General features: G+C 42.6%; 1 protein-coding gene across 1 annotated transcript; it reads right to left on the reverse strand.

The window, feature by feature from the left end:
- Nucleotides 1-1846: 1846 nt before the first annotated feature.
- WDR4 (WDR4 tRNA N7-guanosine methyltransferase non-catalytic subunit) lies at nt 1847-23365 on the reverse strand. Its single transcript, XM_072847155.1, has 11 exons — nt 23180-23365; nt 22414-22476; nt 21528-21674; nt 19133-19289; nt 18415-18527; nt 15164-15224; nt 13709-13807; nt 7650-7714; nt 5894-6077; nt 4922-4991; nt 1847-2376 (listed from the first exon to the last, which is right to left on the reverse strand). Exons 1-11 carry the CDS (start codon nt 23302-23304, stop codon nt 2198-2200), a joined length of 1263 nt encoding a protein of 420 aa, XP_072703256.1. The 5' UTR covers nt 23305-23365; the 3' UTR covers nt 1847-2197.
- Between the last annotated feature and the right edge of the window lie 10 nt (nt 23366-23375).

Genomic DNA, 23375 nt, shown 5'->3' on the forward strand with positions numbered 1-23375 from the left:
CAGCTGGGCCTCACGTCTCCATTTGAGCTCTAAGTTTAAGCCTTCTACCACATTCCCAACCTAAATACAGGAAAGCATTTGCTCCATTTATATGACATCACATATGTACACGTATACAATGACGCACTGCAGAAATAATTACTTCTAATACAACGTAGCTAAGGACAGACATCCCCTTCCCAGAGCAGAGAGGGCAACGCATGTATGAGAACGTGATCCTCACCAGTCAACAGTACAAATCAAGAAACTACCCAAGCCAACTCCTAGGAAATGGCAAGGACTGCACGTAGCACACCAGCCTTCAGGCACTTGGGGTGCTCAGACAGTAACCCCCTCCTAGGGCTGGGTCTCCAAGCTAGGCCAGCTCTTTGCCATGAAAGCCAGCAAGCCACTCCACCAGGCCCGCCTGGTGGTTCAGGCACTCTCTTGAAAGACAGAAAAACACATCAGCTCAAAAGTCTTTGCTCCAGATTATGTAAAGTCAGGTCTGTTTATCTCAGCAGACTCTCTAATAAAAGGGCTATTGTACCTGAGGGGGTAAAACTCCTCATCAAGCCCAAACATACCTACCTACCACCTTCTCCGTTGTCCAAGACCCAGCATAATCCAGGAGCACTCGATTGATTTGGTGATACCCAAACGAGATGCTTCAGATCCCTGGTATGTGGGTATTGGACAGAGGGCTGAATTGCGACACGAAACCGTAATCTTTGTGGATGTGACACTGCATTCTTATGCCATATAACTGTACACATAGTAGAAACGACGTCACATTTTACTCACGCCAAGGCAGCTCCTGACAGAATTGAGGCTTTTAAGCAGAACCTTAATATACCACTTAATGAACCTAAAAATACCACTCTTGATACTTCACAACTTCTGTCCAAAGAGACCTTTGCCAAAGCAGAAGGTTCTTTACTTACAAGTAATCACCGAAAGAAATCAGACCCTGGAGGTGAAAGACTGGCTCTGTACTAATGCATGCAACGCACGAGAAAGACTCATGGCCTCCGGGACACACAATAAGGACAAGACTGCAATTCTGAGCAGACATAAGCAGCAAGTGCTGCTTCACTGCTGAATACCTGATATTCTCCAAACAAGCTACATCTCAACAACGTCTTACACATTAGTGTAACTAAAATTTGAGTGCAAAATTTTTAAGTGTCCAGATACTCCAAAGAGGACAGCTACATAAAGAGACCTAGAGAACTATTCATGGTCCATAAGCTAATTCTGAATACTTTTAATGGATTGTTCAGATTTCTACACCTGCTTTTATGAAATACATTATATTCCATATAGACATGATGCCATCTGGTAGATGAATGCGTATCTTCTGCCCTGTGATGAAGCAAAAGTGATCCTGTAAGGCTCTTACTGATAACTTTTCGAAAAGATGTATTTCTTGGCTAATTGCAACATGAAAATGTCCTTGTTGAAAGAAGCAGAATGCACTCGCAAGTTTTGCTCACAGGCCTCTCAAATCATTCTCACAGACACACTAGGATCATATTGCAATAGAAGGACTGTCCAGTAACACAAAGTTGACTGACACATTTTACTTTTACTTTCCAGTGTATAAAATCTATTTTTGCACTTCTTCCTATAGAAATATGCCACAAGTATGAAGCAATGGATTGGAAGAGCTAGGCAGAATCCCTACCATTTAAACTGAAGGTAAAGGGTAAAAACAGAGATGGTGAAGTCTCAGCTAAAACCTTTCATATACAGCAAGAATTTTGCTACATTCCCTTTCCCATAGCCAGCTACACTAAGTTAGTTACATTAACTAACAAACCTTTTAAAAAGTTAAAAACAAACCAAAATAAACAAAACAAACAAACAAAAATCACATCGACTTTAATGAGTGCACTTCCACCTGAAGAAAGCCTGAACACAGTAGGCAAAAAGAAAATCCTGTTTCAAGGAAAATACCATCTCCAATATTCATATATCATGGATTAGAGATTACTAGGACTGAACCGCTAACACTTGTATGCTGCTAGAAGCTTAGGGATATTGTAAATGCATTATCTGCTGCAAGCAGAATATTGTCATATCAGGCTACCTGAAAACCTGAATCTGAATAAAGGTTTAAACCAGTCTTCTTCCATAATTAATTTTATATTTAAAAACAGTGCGCAGTTGGATCAGTTCCTTTCAGGAAGGCAAAAGTTACAAGCTAACAACAGGATCATAGCGATGATTCTTCAGTCTTCATCTTTTTTGTTTGTCCATTCGAACCACGTTGCAGATCCTCCCTTTTCTTTTTCTGCTGCTGTAACCTTTCCTCTTTCCTCTGTAGGTAGGCGGCCATGTTATCAAATGAAGCCTTGTAGAGACTGCTGTAGTGGCTCTCTATGCCAACAAAACCTGCAATTGGGCAAAGCAAGAACACAACACAAGTGTTAATTCCCTTAGCGGTCCCACCAATTACTTCCTGTACTGTAATTCTAGATAGTGGCATTTCAACTCATTTACTGCAGTCCATCCACTTTATTAAATATCAACATTTACACTGTGTAAGCCTGATTTGTGTTGGTAAGCATCTGTTCTGCATTCACACAGCCAAGCATAGCCTCCATTTTTAGGCTAAAAAATTCACACAGAGGCAAGCACCTGACATTGAAGCAAAGAGGGCACACAGCTCTCTGTACATGTTGCACACTTGCAGACTTCAAGGCTTCCATTTTTAAAATGACTGCTGTTGCAACTTATTGTTAGATAACCCATTGGAGTTGTTCCCCAAGACCTACACACCGCAAAGGGTGTATGCTACCTAACTGTGCTTAACTGACTTGTCTCCTAGAGTATTAACTTAAAAGAAGCCCAAAGAAGTAGACTTCAAACAGTGATGTCCTCCAGTGCATACACATTTCTGAATATTCACCCCAATAGTTCTGTTACACCTCCCGTGAATTCAGCATCATATTCATCACACCACCTCCAAGACTGTAAGTTTAGATGAGTTTAACAGGGAACTAACTGCTATCCAAAAAACCCCAATCAGATTGTTTCTGTACAGAATACAGACTGAACAAGCTGGCTAGGTCCACATTTCTAAAAATTGTTAGAGTGGTACCTGACAAAGCCAGTTACCTCTAGTTCTCTTTGTATTCCTACCTTTTCCCACTTCCCAAAATTCTTGATCTTAAAGGGCAAATGCAAGGAAACCCTGTATTTGCCAGGGTTTGGTCCTGAAGCTAGCGTGCTCCTCCACAGTAATGTACATACAGTATCCCCTTGCTTCTTGGTAGACAAACAAAGCAACTTTCCCTTGCTGGTACTCAGCAAAGCGCATGCTTTTACTTTTGAGCATCTCGCACTCACATAGTAACCAATTTATTGGCCTTTGGCCCTCGGAGAAATTGCATGCTGTCAGTTTGAATATCCATGCTAACTCTCTACTTGATCAGTCTGTACTAAATCTTGCTTTATCTTTTTCTGGGATCAATTATAACAGAATGTCAAACTGTTCAACGTGTACTTCAAGATTGACCTACGCATCTTAAATCCTACAGAATCAGCAATCAGGTGAAACAAGTTTATAAAAAGACAATATGCAGGCGTTAAGACTGGGTTTAAACAATATAATGATCACCTTTTAAAAAAGAAGTAACTACCTTTTCAAGCACTAATTATGCACTGGAATAAGTGCTCATCAAGTGAGCCTCCCCTTACTAATTAACAATAATAGACGCTGTCATCTGAGCAGTTCTCCTTTCCCAGCTGCAGATGCAGCCGGCTACCGTGCATCACAGTAATTTGCTACACTGGCCAATTTAGCTCAGAACCTCTTCCCCTGCCTGCTCTTTTTACTTCTCTGTTGCTCATTTTCACTCAGACCTCATACTTCTAATTATCTGCCTGGCTATAACTATCAAGTCTGCAACATCTACATGGAAACACTCTCCCTTCCAAAGGAGTACTTCACTTCCTCTTAGATTTCAAAGACCGTACCAACTTAATGACAGCTACACCCTAAACCATACCATACTAGATATTAAGGAGACTTTACATTACACTGCACATTCCTGCAACTCTTCCATCTTTACGTATGACCACCAAGAACAGACCAAAAGACCAGTGGGGACTGTAACACCTTTTTAAGGAAGGTTCCCAGTCTCCCAGAAAAGTACAGCAGAGAAATTTCAATTAATCAACTCTCAATACATAATGAGACATCCACTAGCACATACCACAACCCTTCTCTACCTTGCAGCCACCACTGCCATAATTTCAGCTTCTAAATAAAGCTAGGTGGTTTTTAAATACAAAAAATCCTGGAAACATAGGGTGCTTCTGAACTAGTAAACCGTGTATTATTTTTCTGCCAGAGACTGGGGATGGGGCAGAAATCAAGAACAAAATGAACCAGCCCTGATACCAATCAATTTCATCTGCGATACCATCCAGGGTCACACTCCCCAGCCACAGCAAGCTCCACATAATCTGCCTTGCCAAGGTGGACCCGAATGGCCCATCTTTACAATGACGCTGTTCCTCCCATGGCTACTCCATTCTTACTATCTCCACTGTAATTCTGATAAAGTGTCACGCCCCAGTAAGAGACAAGACGACAAACAACAGTATTCGCTATCACAGCAGTAAGACAGACTCCATCAGCTCTGTCATAGGGTGCTTAGATACATCCCTGTGATAAGGTGTCTATGTAAAACAGTTATAATGCTACAATTCAGATCTAAATACCTACATCATTTTGTCATAACAGTAACCTGAACACACTTCATGATCTACACTAACTTCCATACCAGACGGAGCGATGAAACTGAGAAAACTGAAAGATTAAGCTACTTCAACAGCCAGCTGAACTGACCTGAACTCTAATCATGCTCCTAAATCTTATGCTTTAGCTGTGAAAATTGCATTTTCTGGGCCTTTAGGCCAAATTTCTCACCTTCAAACACTGCCCAGTTGTCTTGCAGATATTTTGACATCTTCTGTAATCCTTCGTCATCAGTTACAGCCTGGGAAAAGAAGGAACATTGCATGATATTTTGGGAATAATAAACAATCTCATGTTTCACAGCACACTGAAAAATGCAACAGCTCTCAGACAAGTACAGTGAAAGGAGAGCAAGTGTAAGCCCTCCATGACCTCTTTTAGGCTCCTTTTTTCCAGGACTGCTATAGAAACCTGGCCTGAGATCATGTGTTCTGCTGGGGAAGCTTTGCAGCTTGAAGGAAAAGAAAATGGATTCCCACTTACTAATCTGTGAGGAAAAGGAATATCACAAGGAACACTTAAGGGTCAAAGAACATACTTAGAAGTTTCATTTAAAACCACTTCACAACTATACCGTAATTAGCTGGGGACTCACAAGGATAACAAGCAAGTTTCCAGTTGTTTAATAGGCTATTACAGAGAACTTGACAGCACATCCCTCAAATTTGACTCCCTGTTCTCAGTGAAAAAAAAATCCCCCTTAATGATCCCAGAATGCCTTGTCCCTCAAAGGATCCCTCAGAGGCAGGCACAGGGAAGGCTGTGTGGAAAGCGTTCCTGAGCAAACCACAAAGGGATTTTGTTGGTCTGTGGTTTTTTTAAATAATCAAGTGTAGCATACAGAAAGCACAAACAATGGTTTAAAGTACTGAGTGCAACGGCTGACAACCACTCTGCTTGATCCTGCTATGGCAGGTGTTAGCTTTACCAGAGAAGAGACTGGTATTCATAACAAGCTCTGAGCAGTTTTGCATTATACGCAGGTGAGAAGTAGAATGAGATGTGTATCTATGACTTTTACTCTGTCTCAAGACATAGAGAAGCGTGCCATTTAGCTTTCATGGAACATAGTTTACTCCATTTTTGTTATGGCCTCAAGACAACACAAAACATTCAGGATGTTAGCATAACAAAAGTATCTACCTTCCACTGTCCATCACATGGTCTGTACAATTGAAGAGGAGCTTCATTGTCTTCCTGCAAAATCCATAGATCTCCCGTTTCCTCAAATGCAATGTCCCAACCTTTATGTTTCAAACAGATCTGCTGTCTGTAAACTAGCTTCTGGGCAATGGCATCAAGCTGAAAGATGTAGACTGTGGGAATACTTTTGAGAGGAAAAACTTAATTACCATTACCAAATCCACCCACAGCCATCACTTGTACAGCAAACTACAAACACCCACTCTAATTCCAAACAGAGCCAAAGCAAAGTCATTAGGAATTGCAAAAAATACTCTAGCACTTCAAGTGCAGTTTGCTTACATGATCTGAGGCAGAAGCTGTAAATACCTAACATGGCAAATGGCTTTTCAACTGTTATATGAAAGTAAAAGCAGTCAACGCTGTCGTTTCTTTGAAAGAAAAGGTAGTAAAGGGAATTTCATAGAGATTACTAAGGATTTATATAAGGAGTGTTGCACCATAGCATGCTGGCCCACAGGGCTTCACTTGAAGGAACAGGTAGCTGAGCACCAGTCAAAAAAAACAGGAAAGGAATTACATGCCGGGGAGGGGAGGAGGGAATGAGAGGGACAGGAAACCTTGACATGGCTGAAGAACAGGACACTGCACTCATCTCCACCTCTCCCATCAGCACTCACTCCTCTAACAGCCACAGCCTCTACACGCAGAGCTTCCTAACCTCCCTCGGACAGGTCCCCAGTGTGCCAGGCAGGACACTTGCGGCTCCCTCCTGAGTGGCCTACCAGGTCCACGTGACAGCACTGTTTAGAAACGCTGGGCTGTGGAGCTGGAAATAAAAGCCTGATGCACAGCACGGCACGGCCCCTGGGCTAAGTGACACGGGCACAGCCCTTGGCTGACATGGCTTCCCCTTCCAGGGCCAGTTTGGATGCCCATGCAGAAGGTGAGATGGGAAGCAGCTAAGGCTCCTCACTCTGGCGAGGAGCTAGTCCACTGAGGGGACAGACTGCCAATTTCTCTGTACAGGCAGCTCTGGCAATCTCCCCCTTTCCTGTTGGCAAGCTTTTGTCAGGAAGAACAGACAGGCAACTTTTTTGTCAGGCAACTTCCTTGCCAGGCTTAAGGTGCTGTGGAAAGAGAGGGGAACAGGGCTTGTCCATCCCCACAAGACATTTCCCCATCAGTTGGATTTGTAAGGTTCCTCAGTGCTTACGCCCTTCAGCTCCCGAGCACTCTCTCCTTACACAAACACGTACATTTGAACCCAAAAGTCAATGTAGCCTCTCCACAGTTTTAAACTGAAGCAATGCTGTGGTTTTAAACAGAATGGCTGAACCCATTGACAGGAGCAGAATATGGTAACAGAAGTTTGGCCGCTCCATCGCCACAGCACCCTGAACAAAATGGGACCCAAAACACACAGGTCAGGCACAGTGATTTAGGGAGACATCCTGAGCACTGAGCAGGGCTCTCGTGCATCCTAGCCTTGCGTTTCCTCCTGTGAGGGAAAGGCATCATAAAGTCTGCAAAATTTAACTAAGCTGGGTAACCCTTGCGCTCACCTGTGCACTCAGACCAAGTACAATAAGGACTCGGAGGCTCCCTGTGAGGCCACAGGCATGCCTGGGATGCTCAGAGATCCACAGTACCAGGTACTGCAGGCTAGGGGAAAGTTAGGACAGCCAACAGGGAAAGCTGCTCTTGCCTTTGCAGGAGCTGTGACGATTTTAACCATTATTCCATTTAGTCTTACCAGTCACACAGAATGGCAATATAACCGCCTTGACAGCAGTAGGTTATTCTTGACACAGGGTATTTCTATTAGGAAAAGAAAAATAAACATCTTTGTAAGTTAGGACCATTTATGGGCAGAAAATTCACATTCCATTTCATGTCTTAGCCTTTAAAATTTAGCAGACGTCTTAATTTACAGCAAGTTAAGCAACATAATTACCTTTAAACTGCAGTCAAGTATATTTTCGTACCAGTGTTTGCTGGTTTATGAAGTTTTCCACACTTCTCCCTTCACAGCCATCCAAACAGAGATCAAATGTAATGGTTTTAGTGAACTACTCTTAATAGACAAACTAACAGATGAAGGAAAAGTACACCACTTTCAAACATTCTCTCCTGTAATGCTAATGGGAAAAACATCAACATTAAGCCTGCTCAGCCAAGATATCACACTAGCAGCTTAGAGATTATAAACACAAGCCATTAGCTGCTGTTATGTTTGTTAAAAAAAGAAGATAGTGATGCATAGCTAATATCCTTGCTGCGCTGTCTCTGTTTTCAACCGGTGTCTGGGTGAAGCCATACTGCTTAACAGAAAGCACATTCTGAAGAACAAGAACAAGGCAAACTGCCTGAGGCCATTTTCCTCATTAAAAAAAAACCACAACCAACCAACCAACCACCCCCCACCCCCCAACAACAAAAAACCCATGCCACATTCCTAATTTACAAGATACATAGTTTTATCTGGGAGACAATCAGAGAAATACCTTTGCTGCACAAACCACACTCCTTGAAGTATGTAACAACTGCTTTGAGGCTCCTTGAGTGGGAAGTAAGAACTTGGGAGGAGCAGAGAAACTGCAAGAAGATGCCCTAGGGTGCTTTTTCAAAAGTATGTGTTACATAATGTGAAAGGCAAAACTGCAAAGGCAAAAGGCTGGTTCTCAAGTATATTTTACAAGTACCAATAACACCAGCACTTCTGATTAATAAAACCTTCCTACTAGAGAAGTACTGAGTTATCCCCTTTAGGGCAGAGAAAATACATCTTGACACTCTGCTGGCAGAATTCATAGAATCATTAAGGTTGGAAAAGACCTCTAAGATCATCTAGTCCAACTGTCAACCCAACACCTCCATGCCTACTAAACCATGTCCCAAAGTGCCACGTCTACATGGTTTTGGAACTCCTCCAGGGATGGTGACTCCACCACCTCTCTGGGCAGCCTGTTCCAATGCTTGACCACCCTTTCAGTAAATTCAGATGCATCCTCAAGTTCTCTTTCCTTTTACCCACTTTCCAGCCCTCACCTCTTTCCCTAACATGATACTGGTTACTAGATAGAACCTCCAGTTCACCAGGTTAAGCTGAATTTGGGAGTAACGACAGGATTTTACCCTTTGAGGTACGAGCTGATGTATAGGCATTGTCAGGGTGCTTGTTTCAGAATTTTGCAATCAATGTAGGAAAGCAAAACAAGCTGTACAGCTTCCAAACATTCAAGTCAGCAAGTTTAATACCAGAAGCTAACTATTTTGTCAACAGTACATGATGCAACTACTAAAAGATAAACCAACTGCAGGAAAGAAAGTTAATTAATGGTATAAATATAGCTGAAAACCAGGGTTACACAGTGCATCTCCAGCACATGAGAAAAAAAAACAAAATCCATTGTGTGATACAATCTGATGGGGGGGAAGCAAGAACAACAGCATGCACACACTTTTCAGTCATATACTTGACTGCCTGTTTGGACAGAAGAGGAGCACTTTATAAAAACCATTATCAAAAGGATGGTATGTTTCAGAGCTCTTGGGAACAGACAGGACTAATCTCTTGCTACTCTGCAGAAATACGAAGTTGTTAGTCCATATTTAGCATTGGGACCCAGGACTCCCATTTAACATGGACATAAAAAATGCTTATGGTTCCAAATAGCAGGTAGGATGAGTGGGCTGAATCAGGAAGGTTCTCTCTACCTAATCCATCTAAATGTACTTATTGCAGTATGGAGCTATTTACACCACAGCTTTAGAGTAGAACTGACAGCTCCTATTGTAAACCACCAACGGGTTCTTTAGACATTTAAGGGAACAAGCCAAGAGAGAGAGAGAGAGAGAGGGAGATTAAAAAACCCCAAGCCTGTGATATTTATTTCTAATAACAAAGCTCTGCCTCTACCTGTCTCATGACAAACATATAGGGCAAGCACAGCGATGGGAAGTGCCCACCTACACAGCTGAGTGCTTTGTCAGAGAGACAAAGGGTTCTGTGAACCTGAAGTATGCAGCAGCTCTCCCCCACCCTCACTGGGGGAGGGAGGAGGAGGCTTTTTTGATTTGAACCAAGTGTTATTCACAGCTGGACAGAGACAAGAAAACACATCTTCTTTGCAAGCTCTTTCCTTTCCATGTGTGGGTAAGTTAACAATCAGCAAAGTGAATGCAAGCCCCAGAGTAGTATCTTGTTCAAGGACAAGCCTATGAAATCAGTTAACTTGAAGAACTACAAGAGCAGTCTGTGATAAACAGATGTTCACTTGATACTCTCTGAACTTTTTCAGCATTCATATGACACTGTTATCAGCCTGCCAACACCTTAAAATTAACTTTTGATGTCATCTGTGAGAAAAGGTGACCCTATGAAAAATTAATATACTGGAGCACTAGGGTAGAGTTGTGCAATTCATGTTCTGGACTTTAAACAAGCTTCTGCTGTCAAGAGGATCAGATGAGGTGAAAACTCCGAAGCAGGAAAAATATTTATATAGCACTACAAAATTAGATAATTACTCCCATTCTAATGGAAAAATGAACCCAGGATCTGCAACCCATCAGCTGAAACCAATGCTACACTGCTCAAAAACACTCCTACATTCCCAAAACAGACATATATTCATCATCTGCCAAGCAAAATAAGCCCACGTTTATGTGCTCACATGACCCACCATTACTGGTGTGGCTTCATTAATGATAATGAAGCACATTATCATTGTGCTTCAAGTCGCGTTTCAAGCTTCAGTGCATTCACAGTGGTTATCAACAATAAAATTTAAATGCAACGCAAAAGAAAAGACAAAACACTTATATCCCCATCTGATCTTTGGTTGCCAGAGTCATTTGCAGACAGCACGCTAGTTACAGCCTACAAAGTGCTGACTCAAGAGATTTTTCCCTTAAATTCAGACTATAAATGTCACACTAGGTTGTGAAGATGATCTTTGACACTCCTGGATGCACAGCATGACTAAATACTACCACCAGACGTCATCTCTGGCATTTCTAGCACTATGATCCCAGCAAAACACAAGTCTCCTTTCCCCTTTGGTCCTGCTGGCCATCGAGAGAGTAATTGTTCTGAAAAAAGTACATATTGACAGCTGTGTAGCAATACAGCACAAAGGTGGCAATGCACCACATTAAGGTTTAAATCTGTCATTTATCTGCCTGTAATCACTGGGACACTGCCTGATCGCTGTTCCAAATATGTACAAACTGCAAGTCAACTGAGTGTTCTGCACCCCTCAAGCATCATGCAAATTTAGTGTCATCGGAGACCGATTTTACAACGCCTGTAAGAGTGGGCAGTAAGCAGAATTTCAGAGATTCAAGAAACGGGCCAGCCTGAGGTTTCCAAGACCACCGTTAGGAGACACAGATGGCAGTGGATAGAAGAACTGTAAAATACTGCAGGAATACAGTTTATTAACCGCTGTGTTATATTTATTAACCCACAGTTTGTGGGTTTTCCTCTTCTGTCATTGCTTACTCACACCAAGGTAAAGAAGCTGAACAGAGACTCCTCAAACCATCAAAGGGCGCCCCAAATTTCTACTGAGAGACTCCTTCAGCAGAAAGAGTATCCCTTGGAAGGGACTTTATCAGGTGTGTTAGGAGACAAGGCAAGTATTACTAAATTACATTCAAAAGCCTTCAAAAACATTCTAAGAGAGTTGAAGATTTTTTTTTAAATTAGTTCCTGCTTGCAGCAACAAGGTTTTTTCCTCTAACATTTGTTAGTTTATCCAATTTGTTATCCATTCAAGGTTTATCATATAGTTTAATATTATTTTTTTATAAACTTGTTTGTAAGCAATGGAGTTAGGATTCAGTGTGAGATCAAGCACCATTAATTTACATGCAAGCTATCTTACTAAATGCTAAGCCACTCTAAGCAACAAGTAGCATTTTTAAAATTAATAATAGGATTCCCCACTTCACAGCTAGTTGCTTACTAGTCCTCAATGATCCAATAAAGCTAGAAGGCAAAGTATTTTCAAATAAAACCATTCTTCCCTCCAAAACAAATGCCTTGCAACATTACTACAGATATAGATTCTATCAAACCACGTTGTTCCAACAAAGCACTTTCATTAGCTACTTTTGAACACAAAGATAAAACACTTAGGCTTTGAAACTCCCTGAGCCACTTATTTCCAGAAGGCTGTACCTGGTAAAGTAATTTTGTAGGTTTGCCTCAATCTTAATTCTCCCTTCCTCACTCAAATCCTGCTGCACCCAGACTATAAGAGGATACCAGCTAGATGGGCTTGTCACCTAATTTGGTACACCTGTTTCTTGCTTGTGAAAAAAAACCAGCAATAGCTACTTCAAAGATTTCAAGCACTAGACTCGAGCTGAAATGAGCCAGAGGCCTTGTGAATGTGTATAAGAGGTCTCTGGCTCAGGTGTGCTTTGAAGTATATTTTCAAGTTCAGGAGCAGGTTAAATTGTCCATATAAATACTACCCTGAATTCCTGCTAACAGGAATGCTAGGCCAAAACCAAGATTTCCAGTATCTAAGCTTTGAATGCTGTGATGCAAGTGGTTGCCTTCCTGGCCTTATGTACAGACACAAAGTTGCATGTTATTACTCCAACGCAAAGAAAAACTTGCTGATGTCTTCTGCACAGAAAAAACCTTGAGTTGTCAGGTCTGTCCCTAGGAGCTTGGTCCTTCCATGGGTTGCACTCCCAGTTCAGTAACTGAGAATACCACTACCAATATCAGGCCAGACCTACAGGGAGAGCAAAGAATCTCTGAGAGATCCCCAGGAATGGCTCCTGACTGCTGGGAGAGGCCAAGCACAACACACTTCGACAAACAAAAACCATGACAAAACACAAGGGAGCAAAGACAGAACTTTTCAATTCAATTTCAGCCTGGATACAAATTCCGCAGTGGATTTGCCTCAAGAGCCACGCATGGCTACAGGCTTCCCAGTCACCTAACAATTGGGAGACAGTTGTGGTCTTCAGAGAAAGAAGTGTTTTTAGAGATTCACATGAAAAACACACCCAGCAGGATGGGTGGCAAGATGAACAACTCTTAAATGGCCCAACAGATTAGCAGCCGGCTTAATACGATGTACACAGCAGGGACAAGAACGAGCGCTGTTTCACTGCTAATAGGTTGTAGGCCAATCCACGTGACAAGAAAGAACAAAACCAGAGATCAAGTACTACCAGAACCACTGCTCACATCAGATTAGCATCCCAAATCACAGTAGCACCCCAAATGCATACGTATGACACCACTCATGTACAGGCTGCAAGCTAAGGACTCATATGTTTTAATTTTGGACACTGTTCATCTTCAGAATAACCCAAAGGGACAAGCCCAGTGTTTTGACTCCACAGGGCAGTACTATTGCAGGTGACTGGTTACAAATGTTACAAAGCTTCTTTCTGATCAGATAAATTGCAACTTTAATGCTTGAAGACCTTTCCACTGTTGCAAGATACCTGGCTAAGAGACTGAGGCACCTGTGTTTTTGGAAAAATTTTCCAGTGAAGGCTTTGTCCAGTGTGCAGAACTTATATTTGGGAAGAATTACAAACAGCTTCTTTTGGTCACTGCTTGGCACTCTTTAGAAATGCACACAAGACACAAGAATGGATTTCAGGGTCTTTCTTCCTCTCCTGAAATCCCAGGCTATTGTAACAGTTTCTAGGTCTCACGTAACTTCCAAACCCACCAACAGAAGGGAGGCACTCCTAACAAAATGCAACAAACATGTTTGGGACTCACAAGGATCAGGAGGATAGCAAAAGTACTAACACACATGGGCGTACCTGGTCAGTTTTGGTTGTCTCATGCCCATAGATGCTACTTAGATGACAGCAGTACACTTCTTCCCCACTTTTGTATTCCCAAAGTCTCAGAGTGGAGTCCTGGACAGATGGAAGCAGACACAAGTCTATTACTAACAGCACTTGAGGCAAAGAGAGGCCACTCATGGCCTTCAGCTAAATCCTATTTCCCTGAAGAGCTTCCCACAGAAGCTGTTAAATAGTCACTTAGTTAAGACCTCAAATTGCAGATAAAACATTTTAATTAACATAATTTTTACCCTCCATTCTAAATTATTCAATCATGCTAACTTTAATTCTCCTTTTGAAGTGGAAATTGGGTAGCTGGAGGAGTGCATTTCAAGTCTGTCTCAAACAGCACAGTAATACATGTGCTCAGCATTTTAATGGCAATTCTTTCAGGTTGCCCTTCTCTGCCCCTACTCTTGTTATCACCCAAATTCTCATTTGATTTAGTAACCTCCTGGAGAGAAGCTAAACACCTCTCTGGAAAAACAGAGTCATCAAAGAGCATTTGCTAAGAATTAAATACAGCCGCACACAGCACTAACACTACTAGAGTTGCTTAAAGAATTAGAGGAGCAAGAGACAAGAGCCTTAGGGAAGCAAGAGCAGAAGCTGAAACCAAATGCTAAGAATTACTATGATCTTCACAGAAAACATTATTTGTTTCCTATGCAGTTTTGGTAGTCTGGGAAACAAATAACATTGTTTCCCTTCTTTTAGACCAACTCCATCTACTCACTCTGTACAGGTCTGGCATGACAGCAGGATGCCATCAATTTAAGAAAAGGGCTGGGGGGAGGGAAAGGAGGGAACACTCACTTCTTCAGTCCTCATCCAAGCATTGTGTAGCACTGCACTGCAATCTCTACACACTTGCACTGGACGTACTATGAGGACATACAGACAAGGACATAATTCAGAGCAAGTCTCACAGGGGAAACCAAGTGGGAGGGTGTAGAGGGAACAATTTTCTCATCTTAAAAGCTCTAAAAAAAAATCTGTGATTCTAAGGCCGTTCATTCTCAAGACACTCATTACCATGGCAGGCTGGCATAATACCCATTCACTTCAAAGTTGTTTAATAGTCCAATGATGAAAGTTTGTCTGTGCTCCAAAGCAAGAGTTAACGATGAAGAAATACTGAGGACTTTGTGATTTCTCCATCCCAAAGATCTTAATAAGAAGCTTGCCTTGCTATAAGCACAGTAAATGGCTCTTGTGATCTAGCAACAGAATGGCTGAACACTGAACAGAAAGCTGAGACGGGGTGGGGGGGAGGGGGGTGGAAATGAGGGAGAGAGAGGGCATGCTGTAAACCATGAGAGATTATTCCAAGTATCCCAAAGAACTTGGGGGAAACACAAGCAAACAATGGTTTTAAAGTCTAAATTTTCAAGAAAAATACTTTTTCCAAGAAATTGTAATACATACCCCAGAAGCTGACAACAGCAGATCAGGATAGTTGGGTATTACAAGTATTTTGCTTACAAACCTAAAGAGAAAGCAGTCAAAAGTTGAACTCTCTTGCATGACACTCTGGTCTTTAAACACACACAGTAAGAGAAAACACCAATTTTAAAGAGAACCTTATAATAAACAAACAAACAGATGCTCCACATCAAGCTAATTGGAAGAGGAAAAAAAAATATGTCTGCAGTAGTTAATATAGTATATATACTACACAAACTACTGACTTTCTACTTAACAGAAGAAAATATTTCCCCATCTGCACTCAAGGAATTCTACTGACTTCCTCCCGACTGAGAACATTGCCATTTAGACCAAAAAACACCAACAGAGATAGATTTACTGGGGTAGCATGTTCCCCTTTCTCAATTTGTGTTGCACATTACAAACATGCATCAACAGATGCTTTTAAAACACAACAGTGATGACTTGGCTTTCAGAGTACCACATCTCTCCCATCACTGTTGGAGATCATTCAAAAGCAATCTTTACAAAGTTTTAAAACAAGCATGTGACAATTTACCACTAGTGTCCACATTCAGCTAGAAACCATGTTCTTCCGAAGTATGTAATACTGCTGTGTCTACCATGACTTATCTTTGCTGCATAATGAGGACCTGAACTTCTGGAGTTCGTTATTATCTTAGAGCTCAGCAACTTAAAACATAGTGACCCAAGCAGAACATTACCTGAGTGGGACAGTCTTGCTTTTGAAAACAGGCATAATTTTAAGGCCATTAAAAACAAGAAAGAGGAAAAAAAGTAGAAGGAAGAGATTTGGTCACTGCAGTACAAACTTTCATGACAAAGCAATAATGGCAGGTGCATGCAGGCATAACAGATCCAGCAAGAATGGCCACGCACCCCCGTGAAAGAAGAAAATCCAGGAGTGTGAAACAAGACAACAATTATAGCTACTTTATGTAATCCTTTGCTTATTCATTCCTAATTTAAATATTGACTTTTTAAATATATTTCAATCAATTTGCACTAAGTGCCTTTCCACTCCACAGCTACTAATGAACTCTTTGTGCAGACACAACAGCCCCTGTTTAAACATTGTCTTTCCGACCATCAAGTTCTAGTCATTAGAAAGTACAACTGTGTACACAGTAGGTGGAAACATCAGACATGGCTCTGTAAATATGCTATAGAAACTGACCTGATCAAAGACTACTTAGATCTTTAACACGAGTAGTCTCTTGCTTTTATACTATGCCAATTCTACACAGGTTAGACTACCAAATGATGTTATTAAAATCAGACTGACACTCCAAATGAATGTGTCCTAAATGCTCTGTTAAAACACCTTGGTGGACAAGTTCAGATAGGTTGCTACCCATATCTCAAGTTCCCCAGTCACACCGTCTTTCTTTAAATCTTGTTTCTGATACAGTGAGTTGACTGCACCATGTTGCATCATCTTATGGAAGAACGTGCCTGGAAGGGTGTTGTTATCCCCAAGTAACTCAGCAGCCAGACAAGCAGAATTATGTGCGTTCTCTGCCCTATGCAGGGTCACGTCTTCTCTACTACCTTGTCACTGTGGAATTCAAAACGTAGCAGTGGCCACAAAAAAAAACCAAACCAAACTTGCACAACCCTCCTACCCTACTCAAAAACCCTAACAATTGACAACAACAAAAAACCTCCAAAAGCTCACAAAACCACATAGAGGTGGAAGGCAAAGTCAAGAGACTTCAAAAATACCACAACCAACAGACATTTTAAGCAGGAAAACGTAGAGGGAAAAGTCTTTTAAAAGTCTATTTGCCATCTGAGTCTTCTTCATGGGAAAAGGACTACTGAGAAGAAAAATGAAAGTACAGTCCCTCCTGTAGGCTGTAAAGGAAGTCCTGATAAACTGGCTAGAAGACAATGCCTATTCCTATACCAAAAGAACTACCAGTCTCCTAGCAAGTCAGAGCACATCTGAATCACATCAGTATAGCTAGCAGGTTGCTTTGCTGGCTTCCACTCTTCAGATCACTGTAATTAGAAGGACCTTCAATTCAGGATGGAGGAGAAAGGAAAGATCATCCTTCCTGTTTTTATGCAGTGAACCCTCCATTTTACTAGACTTAGTAACACAGCAGCACATCATCTTTCTACAGGGATATCCCCCATGATCCACCTTCCACAGATGCTTCCACTGGCCTAATGGTTCTATTGCTATGGGCAAGAACACATCTCAAGAAAAACAAAGTCCCTTTTCTCAGCTACTAGAAAGGCCAGGTAACTACATTAAGAAGTGTGATTCCTTGAATCTATTTTATGGGACCATTTCACAGCCTCTAGCTCACTGCAGTCTAATGCCCAGGCAAAAAGGGTGCTCTACCTTTCCTATTGATACAGCTAGGTTTTCTTGTATTACCACAGAACCTCCAAGTCTGAGCTCTGCGTTGAGATGCCATTAGATTAGCATCTGTTCAAACTACAAAGATTTCCTAAGACTTCCCTTCCTAAGACTAAGGTAGGCTCCATCCTGAACTAACAGTCTCCAGGTTCTGGAGTCTCTTGTGGCCAGGAGGTCGAGGGAGGTGATTCTGCCCCTCTACTCTGCTCTGGTGAGACCCCACCTGAAGTACTGCGTCCAGCTCTGGGGTCCTCAGCACAGGAAAGACATGGACCTGTTGGAGCGGGCCCAGAGGAGAGCCACAAAGATGATCAGAGGAATGGAACACCTCTCCTATGAGGAAAGACTGAGAGAACTGGGGTTGTTTAGTCTGGAGAAGAGAAGGCTCCAGGGAGACCTTTGGCCTTTCAGTACTTAAAGGGGGCTTATGAGAAAGATGGGGATAGACTTCCTAATAGGGCCTGTCACAATAGGACAAGGGGTAATGGTTTTAAACTTTTAAACTAGATTCAGACTAGATATAAGGAAGAATTTTTTTATGATGAGGGTGGCGAAACACTGGAACAGGTTGCCCAGAGAGGTGGTAACATGGGTGGTAACGTGGTTCCCCATCCCTGGAAACATTCAAGGTCAGGCTGGACAGGGCTCTGAGCAACCTGATCTAGCTGAAGATGCCCCTGCTCATTGCAGGGCAGGGCCTGGACTATGTGACCTCTCTAGGTCCCTTCCAACCCAAACGATTCTATGATTCTAACGCAGACCTAGCTGTTGTTTAACATGATTTGAGGAGACAATCACTTAATCCACTGAGGCAAGGTGAAGAGCTGCACACAATAACTTTTGCACACAACGAACTTACTCTTTATGTCCCAGACAGTAGGATACAATATTATGAGGAGCCTTTGCCAAGCTGACTCTGATCTTCTCATCTCTGTCTGCAGTTAGGATATACCGGTCATCAGGACTCAGTGCCTGTTGGTAAAGGGAGAGTTTTAGTGCCCAGCAGCTCAATGCTTGTTTTAATATAATTCTTGCTAACCAGGAGAACAGAAGATAAGCAGTAAACTATCTGTTTCTCCTGACTCTGAATGGCAGGTGCAAACATTAAGCCATGCTTCTCCACCAACACTGGAAGAATAAATCTTTATGACAGTAACTTTCTCGCTTGTGTTAGTCACAAGCAACACTGGCTACCGGGTCCAGTGAAAGCCACTGAGCTCCAACAGTACAGGCAGAAGTCCCACTGCGTCTTAAAAAGAAAGAAACTTATCACATTGAAGAGCTCAACTGACATGATAGACTGGGTGAATTCCCATATACATTCCATCACCAAGTCTTCTGTGACTGTAACATGAAGACTTTTTGAACACTCACACTCCCAGAATAGATAACCCTTTGGTAAGCTTGTTTCCTTACCAAACTCTGCAGACACAAACTCAGTAGGAAGAAATCCAGACCACATACTTCATTTATATAAAAAAAGAACTTCCAAATCTGGGATAAGAGCAACAATGAAAGACCCAAACACAAGCAGGAATGCAGGTTTGTACACTAACTACACGAAGGCACATACTTACCACATCCAATACCAGAGACAAGTGACCCAGCTCAAGTTTTCCATCTGCTTGGGGTTCTGTTATTGAGTAAGAATAGACATCACCAGACTTGTCTGCAACCAGGATCTTATCCTCTGCAGCTGTAATAATCAGGGAAGTGCATCTCCGGGTCACAGACCTGAAAGAAAAACGGCACAGTTTGAACAGCTCTGGATAGCAGCTTCAGCAAGTCTGGATTCAGACTCAGGTAAACCAACCAAGAGACTGGACAAAAAGTTCTCAGCTGCAGCATTCTTGAAATGGCAGCAATGAGAATAATGTTCAGGGAGGGTATGGGGCCAAAATAGTACTTTTGAGACCTATTAAATGACTAAACCATGTAATAGCAAACACCTGAGGGGCGTGGGAGAAAAAAAGGAGAGACCATTAAAGCTGCATGCCTGCATTTTGCTTAGGTACTTTCTCAACTGAGCATTTTGCCTAGGCAGCCTACCAGTACTCTAAAGAAAGCTGGTAGACTTTCTTGCACTCTCCATAATAAAAAGACAAGTTAAACACATAGAAAAGAGAAGACGAGGTAGGAGCTCTCCTAGTAAAAGTCCTTTGCAGCAACACATCTGAAAACTGTGTTGAAACTACTTCTCCAGTTGCCACTTCATACTGTAAAAGAAAGCCCCTCCTTGTGAGCCTCAAGGACTCCTCCTCCTTGCATCCAGAGTCAGAGAGCCACAATCTCAAGGTACCTTGTCCAGGCAAAGCCCTGAACTTGAACTCTGACTTTCCTTCATCATCTGCCAGTATCTTACAGTTCCAGTTGCCAGTGTACCAGGTAATGATTTTCTTACACCTTTTCAGATAAATGCAAGGACCATATATGTCAGAAAACAAGTTTCAAAAAAGGCTTAATCACTTAGTCTGGAGAATGCTTCTGCAACTTAACAGCTATTGTTATTACTGTTATTCTTTTCTTTTCATAACACCTCTTTTCCAAACCCCTCTATGTCCTGTGTGTTAACACAGGACTGTGGACACCGGGGATCACAGGGAATGGACATTTCTATTCCCCTACTCTGAAATTCGGTGGCCATCTGGAGGCAAAAGGACAATATACTGTACTTCAGGTAGGAAGACAGAAATTCCAATACTTTTTAGTGACTGTTTAAAGGAACACCCTAACACCCCAACGTATAGGACAAGAATGCCTACTAACACATTGCAGGCTCAGGCAGCACAGTTTCAAAATAGGTTACCTTGCCAACAAGAAAAGTCTTGCTCCAAGTTCATTGTACTGCCTTTGATCCTAAACACAAAGATTCAAAAGTTCCCCTTGTCTGAAATGAGCTGACTACAAAAGCTAGCACTGTGTGAAACCTTTTATACAGCTTGCCACAAAACACCAACACAAGTTACATAGCTCAACTTTGGCATTCTTTTTTTCATGCAGAGCCCCTTTTGCCCGTATTCCCAGTTTCCTAATAGGAGGTAGCGACACTCCCAAAAAATCCAGCTGTGGTCCTAGTTGATCTTTTAGCAGAAAACTGAAACATCAAACAATTATCCAATGGCATATTACAAGCAAGATATACAGCACAGGGCAGCAGGGAAGACAGAACACAGAATGAACAGAATTTGCCATTTCTGGTTTTGTCGGTGATTACTTACTCACTACAACATTGGTTAACCCACCAAAGGTCCATCATGTACCCTACACACACAGCCAAGCTGACAGAGACTCCATTTTGTTTTGCAACCTGGGCCTCACATTTGTCAGCAACCACCAGAAGCAGAGACGTCACATGCTGAGGTACTTTCTCAGGAAGTCCTTCATGGTCCTCTTTCTCACAGACAATTGTCACAAGCAGCAGCACAAAACTGGTAACTGGAGGACCTCTGGTGGACAGCTACAGACTATTTTCTCAAGAGGGCCATACTACAGAAGGGAAACAGTTGGCAGCATCTCTAAAGATACGCTTCTAAGAGAGTTCACAAACTCCCCAAAACATCATCTCCTCCAAATCAACAGAAACGGACAGTGCACTCACTAAACTGCTCGGTAGTGCTCTTTCAGGCTCAACCTTAGTGTTCACTAGAAGTGGGTACAGTTTCAGTTCTTAAAGATGCAAATACTGTCTTCTGGAATAAGAAAAGAGATTATCCTTTCCTTGGCCAATGATATAAACATCTGCACTCCCATTCTTGGTGTGGGGCATATCACACATCACTTCTTGACAAATATCTTTGAATTCCCAAGAACATTAAATTTGTTTGAGCAAGTACAAGGGGGAAAAAAAAAAAAGAAAAAAGAGGAAGCTTAGCGATAACAAATGGCAACATCCCAAGTACTACTATTTTATAACTCTAAATTGATCAGCCGTAACTCCATAACAAAGTGACATGCAACATCCTGCTTCCTTACCGCACACTAACACATTCCCAGGAAGGCTTTGTATGGAACAGAATCAGACGTTTGCTGTCATCTGTCAAGGCAAAATAATCTCCTGATGGGGAGAAGGCAAAAGCTAGGATGTCATCACTTCCTTTATCTGTTGGTTTTCCACCCTGCCTAATAGAGAGAAGGGGAACAACAGTTCACAACTTGAGAGTTCCTGAAATATTTAAGAAGAGAAGGCTGTTCTCACACCACCAAGAAGGAGCATGAGGAACAAAGTACAATGCTATAAGTTTTATTCGTGCTTAAAATGTTGAGCCAACTTGAACATTAATGCAAAGAATAAAGCCAAGAAAGAGGAAATTGATATAAGGTCTAAGCCTGTATCATTACCTCCTTAAAAAAAAAAAACCCGCTAGGGTTTGTGCTAGCAGATCTTGATACAAATTTAGAGGAAAACAGTAAAATTGACTACAGGTAAAACAATGTCCAGTGGTTGAATTTAAACAAAGAAAAATACTTTTTCGGGTTTTGAAATCTCGTGACTTAGAGAATAGACCTGAAGGAGGAGTTACGTAACTGGTGGGGTTTTTTTTCCTAACTGTGTTAGATGGTCTAATAAAAAATGCAGCATTTTTCTGTAAATGTCTTGACCGACAAGAGTCATACAGAATCCCTGATTATACTACTGGTGTTTCTCTAAAAAAGAGAAAGGTGTACAGTCTCCCCTCTGGGATGAAACAGAAACAAAAACATGCATACATATATATCTATCAGGGTTCACAAAAACAACCTAGCCATCACCTGATCAAGAAGTCATCCTGTGACTTTCTTTTATTATCTTCACTGCCACATAACCTCAGGAGATGCACCCTCTATGAAAACAGCAGATTGCCTAAGCAGATTTTCTCACCCTTTATTTCCCGAGGTCGTCTTCTCCGCATTGATGCAATCGTACACGAAGAGACTGTCATCGCTGCAAATGAAAAAAACCAGACTAAAAACACTGGAACTAGAACAAGCATGAGCTTAACTATGAAGAGTGTCAAGTCTTTTGGAACATGCTATTATTTTGCGGTTATTTGCACAACTGACCCCCATCTCGAGGAACCACCCCTGTGAATTGGGCTCCCAAAGTGCTACAGATGCAGTACAAGTTTAAAACCTTGGACTGCGCACGCATGCTGAAAAAAAGGAAATCGTCATCTGTTGGCAAAGTAACCATGATATTTTACTTTCGTCAGGCTTAACGTATTTGTCACTGGCCTTTACCTTGCTGTCCACGTACCAGTGACTGTATCTCGTGGTGCATAATCGCGCCAGAAAACCGTTACGACTAAAAAGCTTTACAACGATATTCGGTAACAAAAAACGCACGCAAGGAACGCCGAAAGGCCTGCGCTGAGCCACGCAGGGCTCCCGGAAAGGCAGGAGCAGGCAGAGCCTCCTGCGCGCTCCCACCACCTCCCCCCGGCTGCCAGCTGCGCAGCCCCGGCAGGAAGGCCCCGCCACTCACTGCGGAAGCCGCAGGGGTCGTGCAGCGAGCCCAGCGAGCCCCCGCGGGGCAGCCCCAGGCAGCCAGCAGCGGGGCGGCCTCTGCCGCTCGGATCCGCGGCCCCGCCAGCCCCGGCCCGCCGGCAGGGCAGGCCCCACCCCACCCCGCCCCGCCCGGCACTGACCCAGCCTCCCTGTACCGCGCCGCCAGGAACCGGCCGCCGCCGCTGGCGGCCATCAGCGCCCCGCGCAGCGCCAGCGCCGGCCGGGGACCGGGGCTGCGCCCCCCGCTGCCGCCGCCACCCTCCATGCGTCAACACCGCCACGTGCGCGCCGCGGCGGGCGCAGGACAGGCGTCACCACACGGGGCAATGACGTACG

This window comes from Ciconia boyciana, chromosome 1, assembly GCF_034638445.1.
Source record: "Ciconia boyciana chromosome 1, ASM3463844v1, whole genome shotgun sequence".
NCBI lineage: Eukaryota > Metazoa > Chordata > Aves > Ciconiiformes > Ciconiidae > Ciconia > Ciconia boyciana.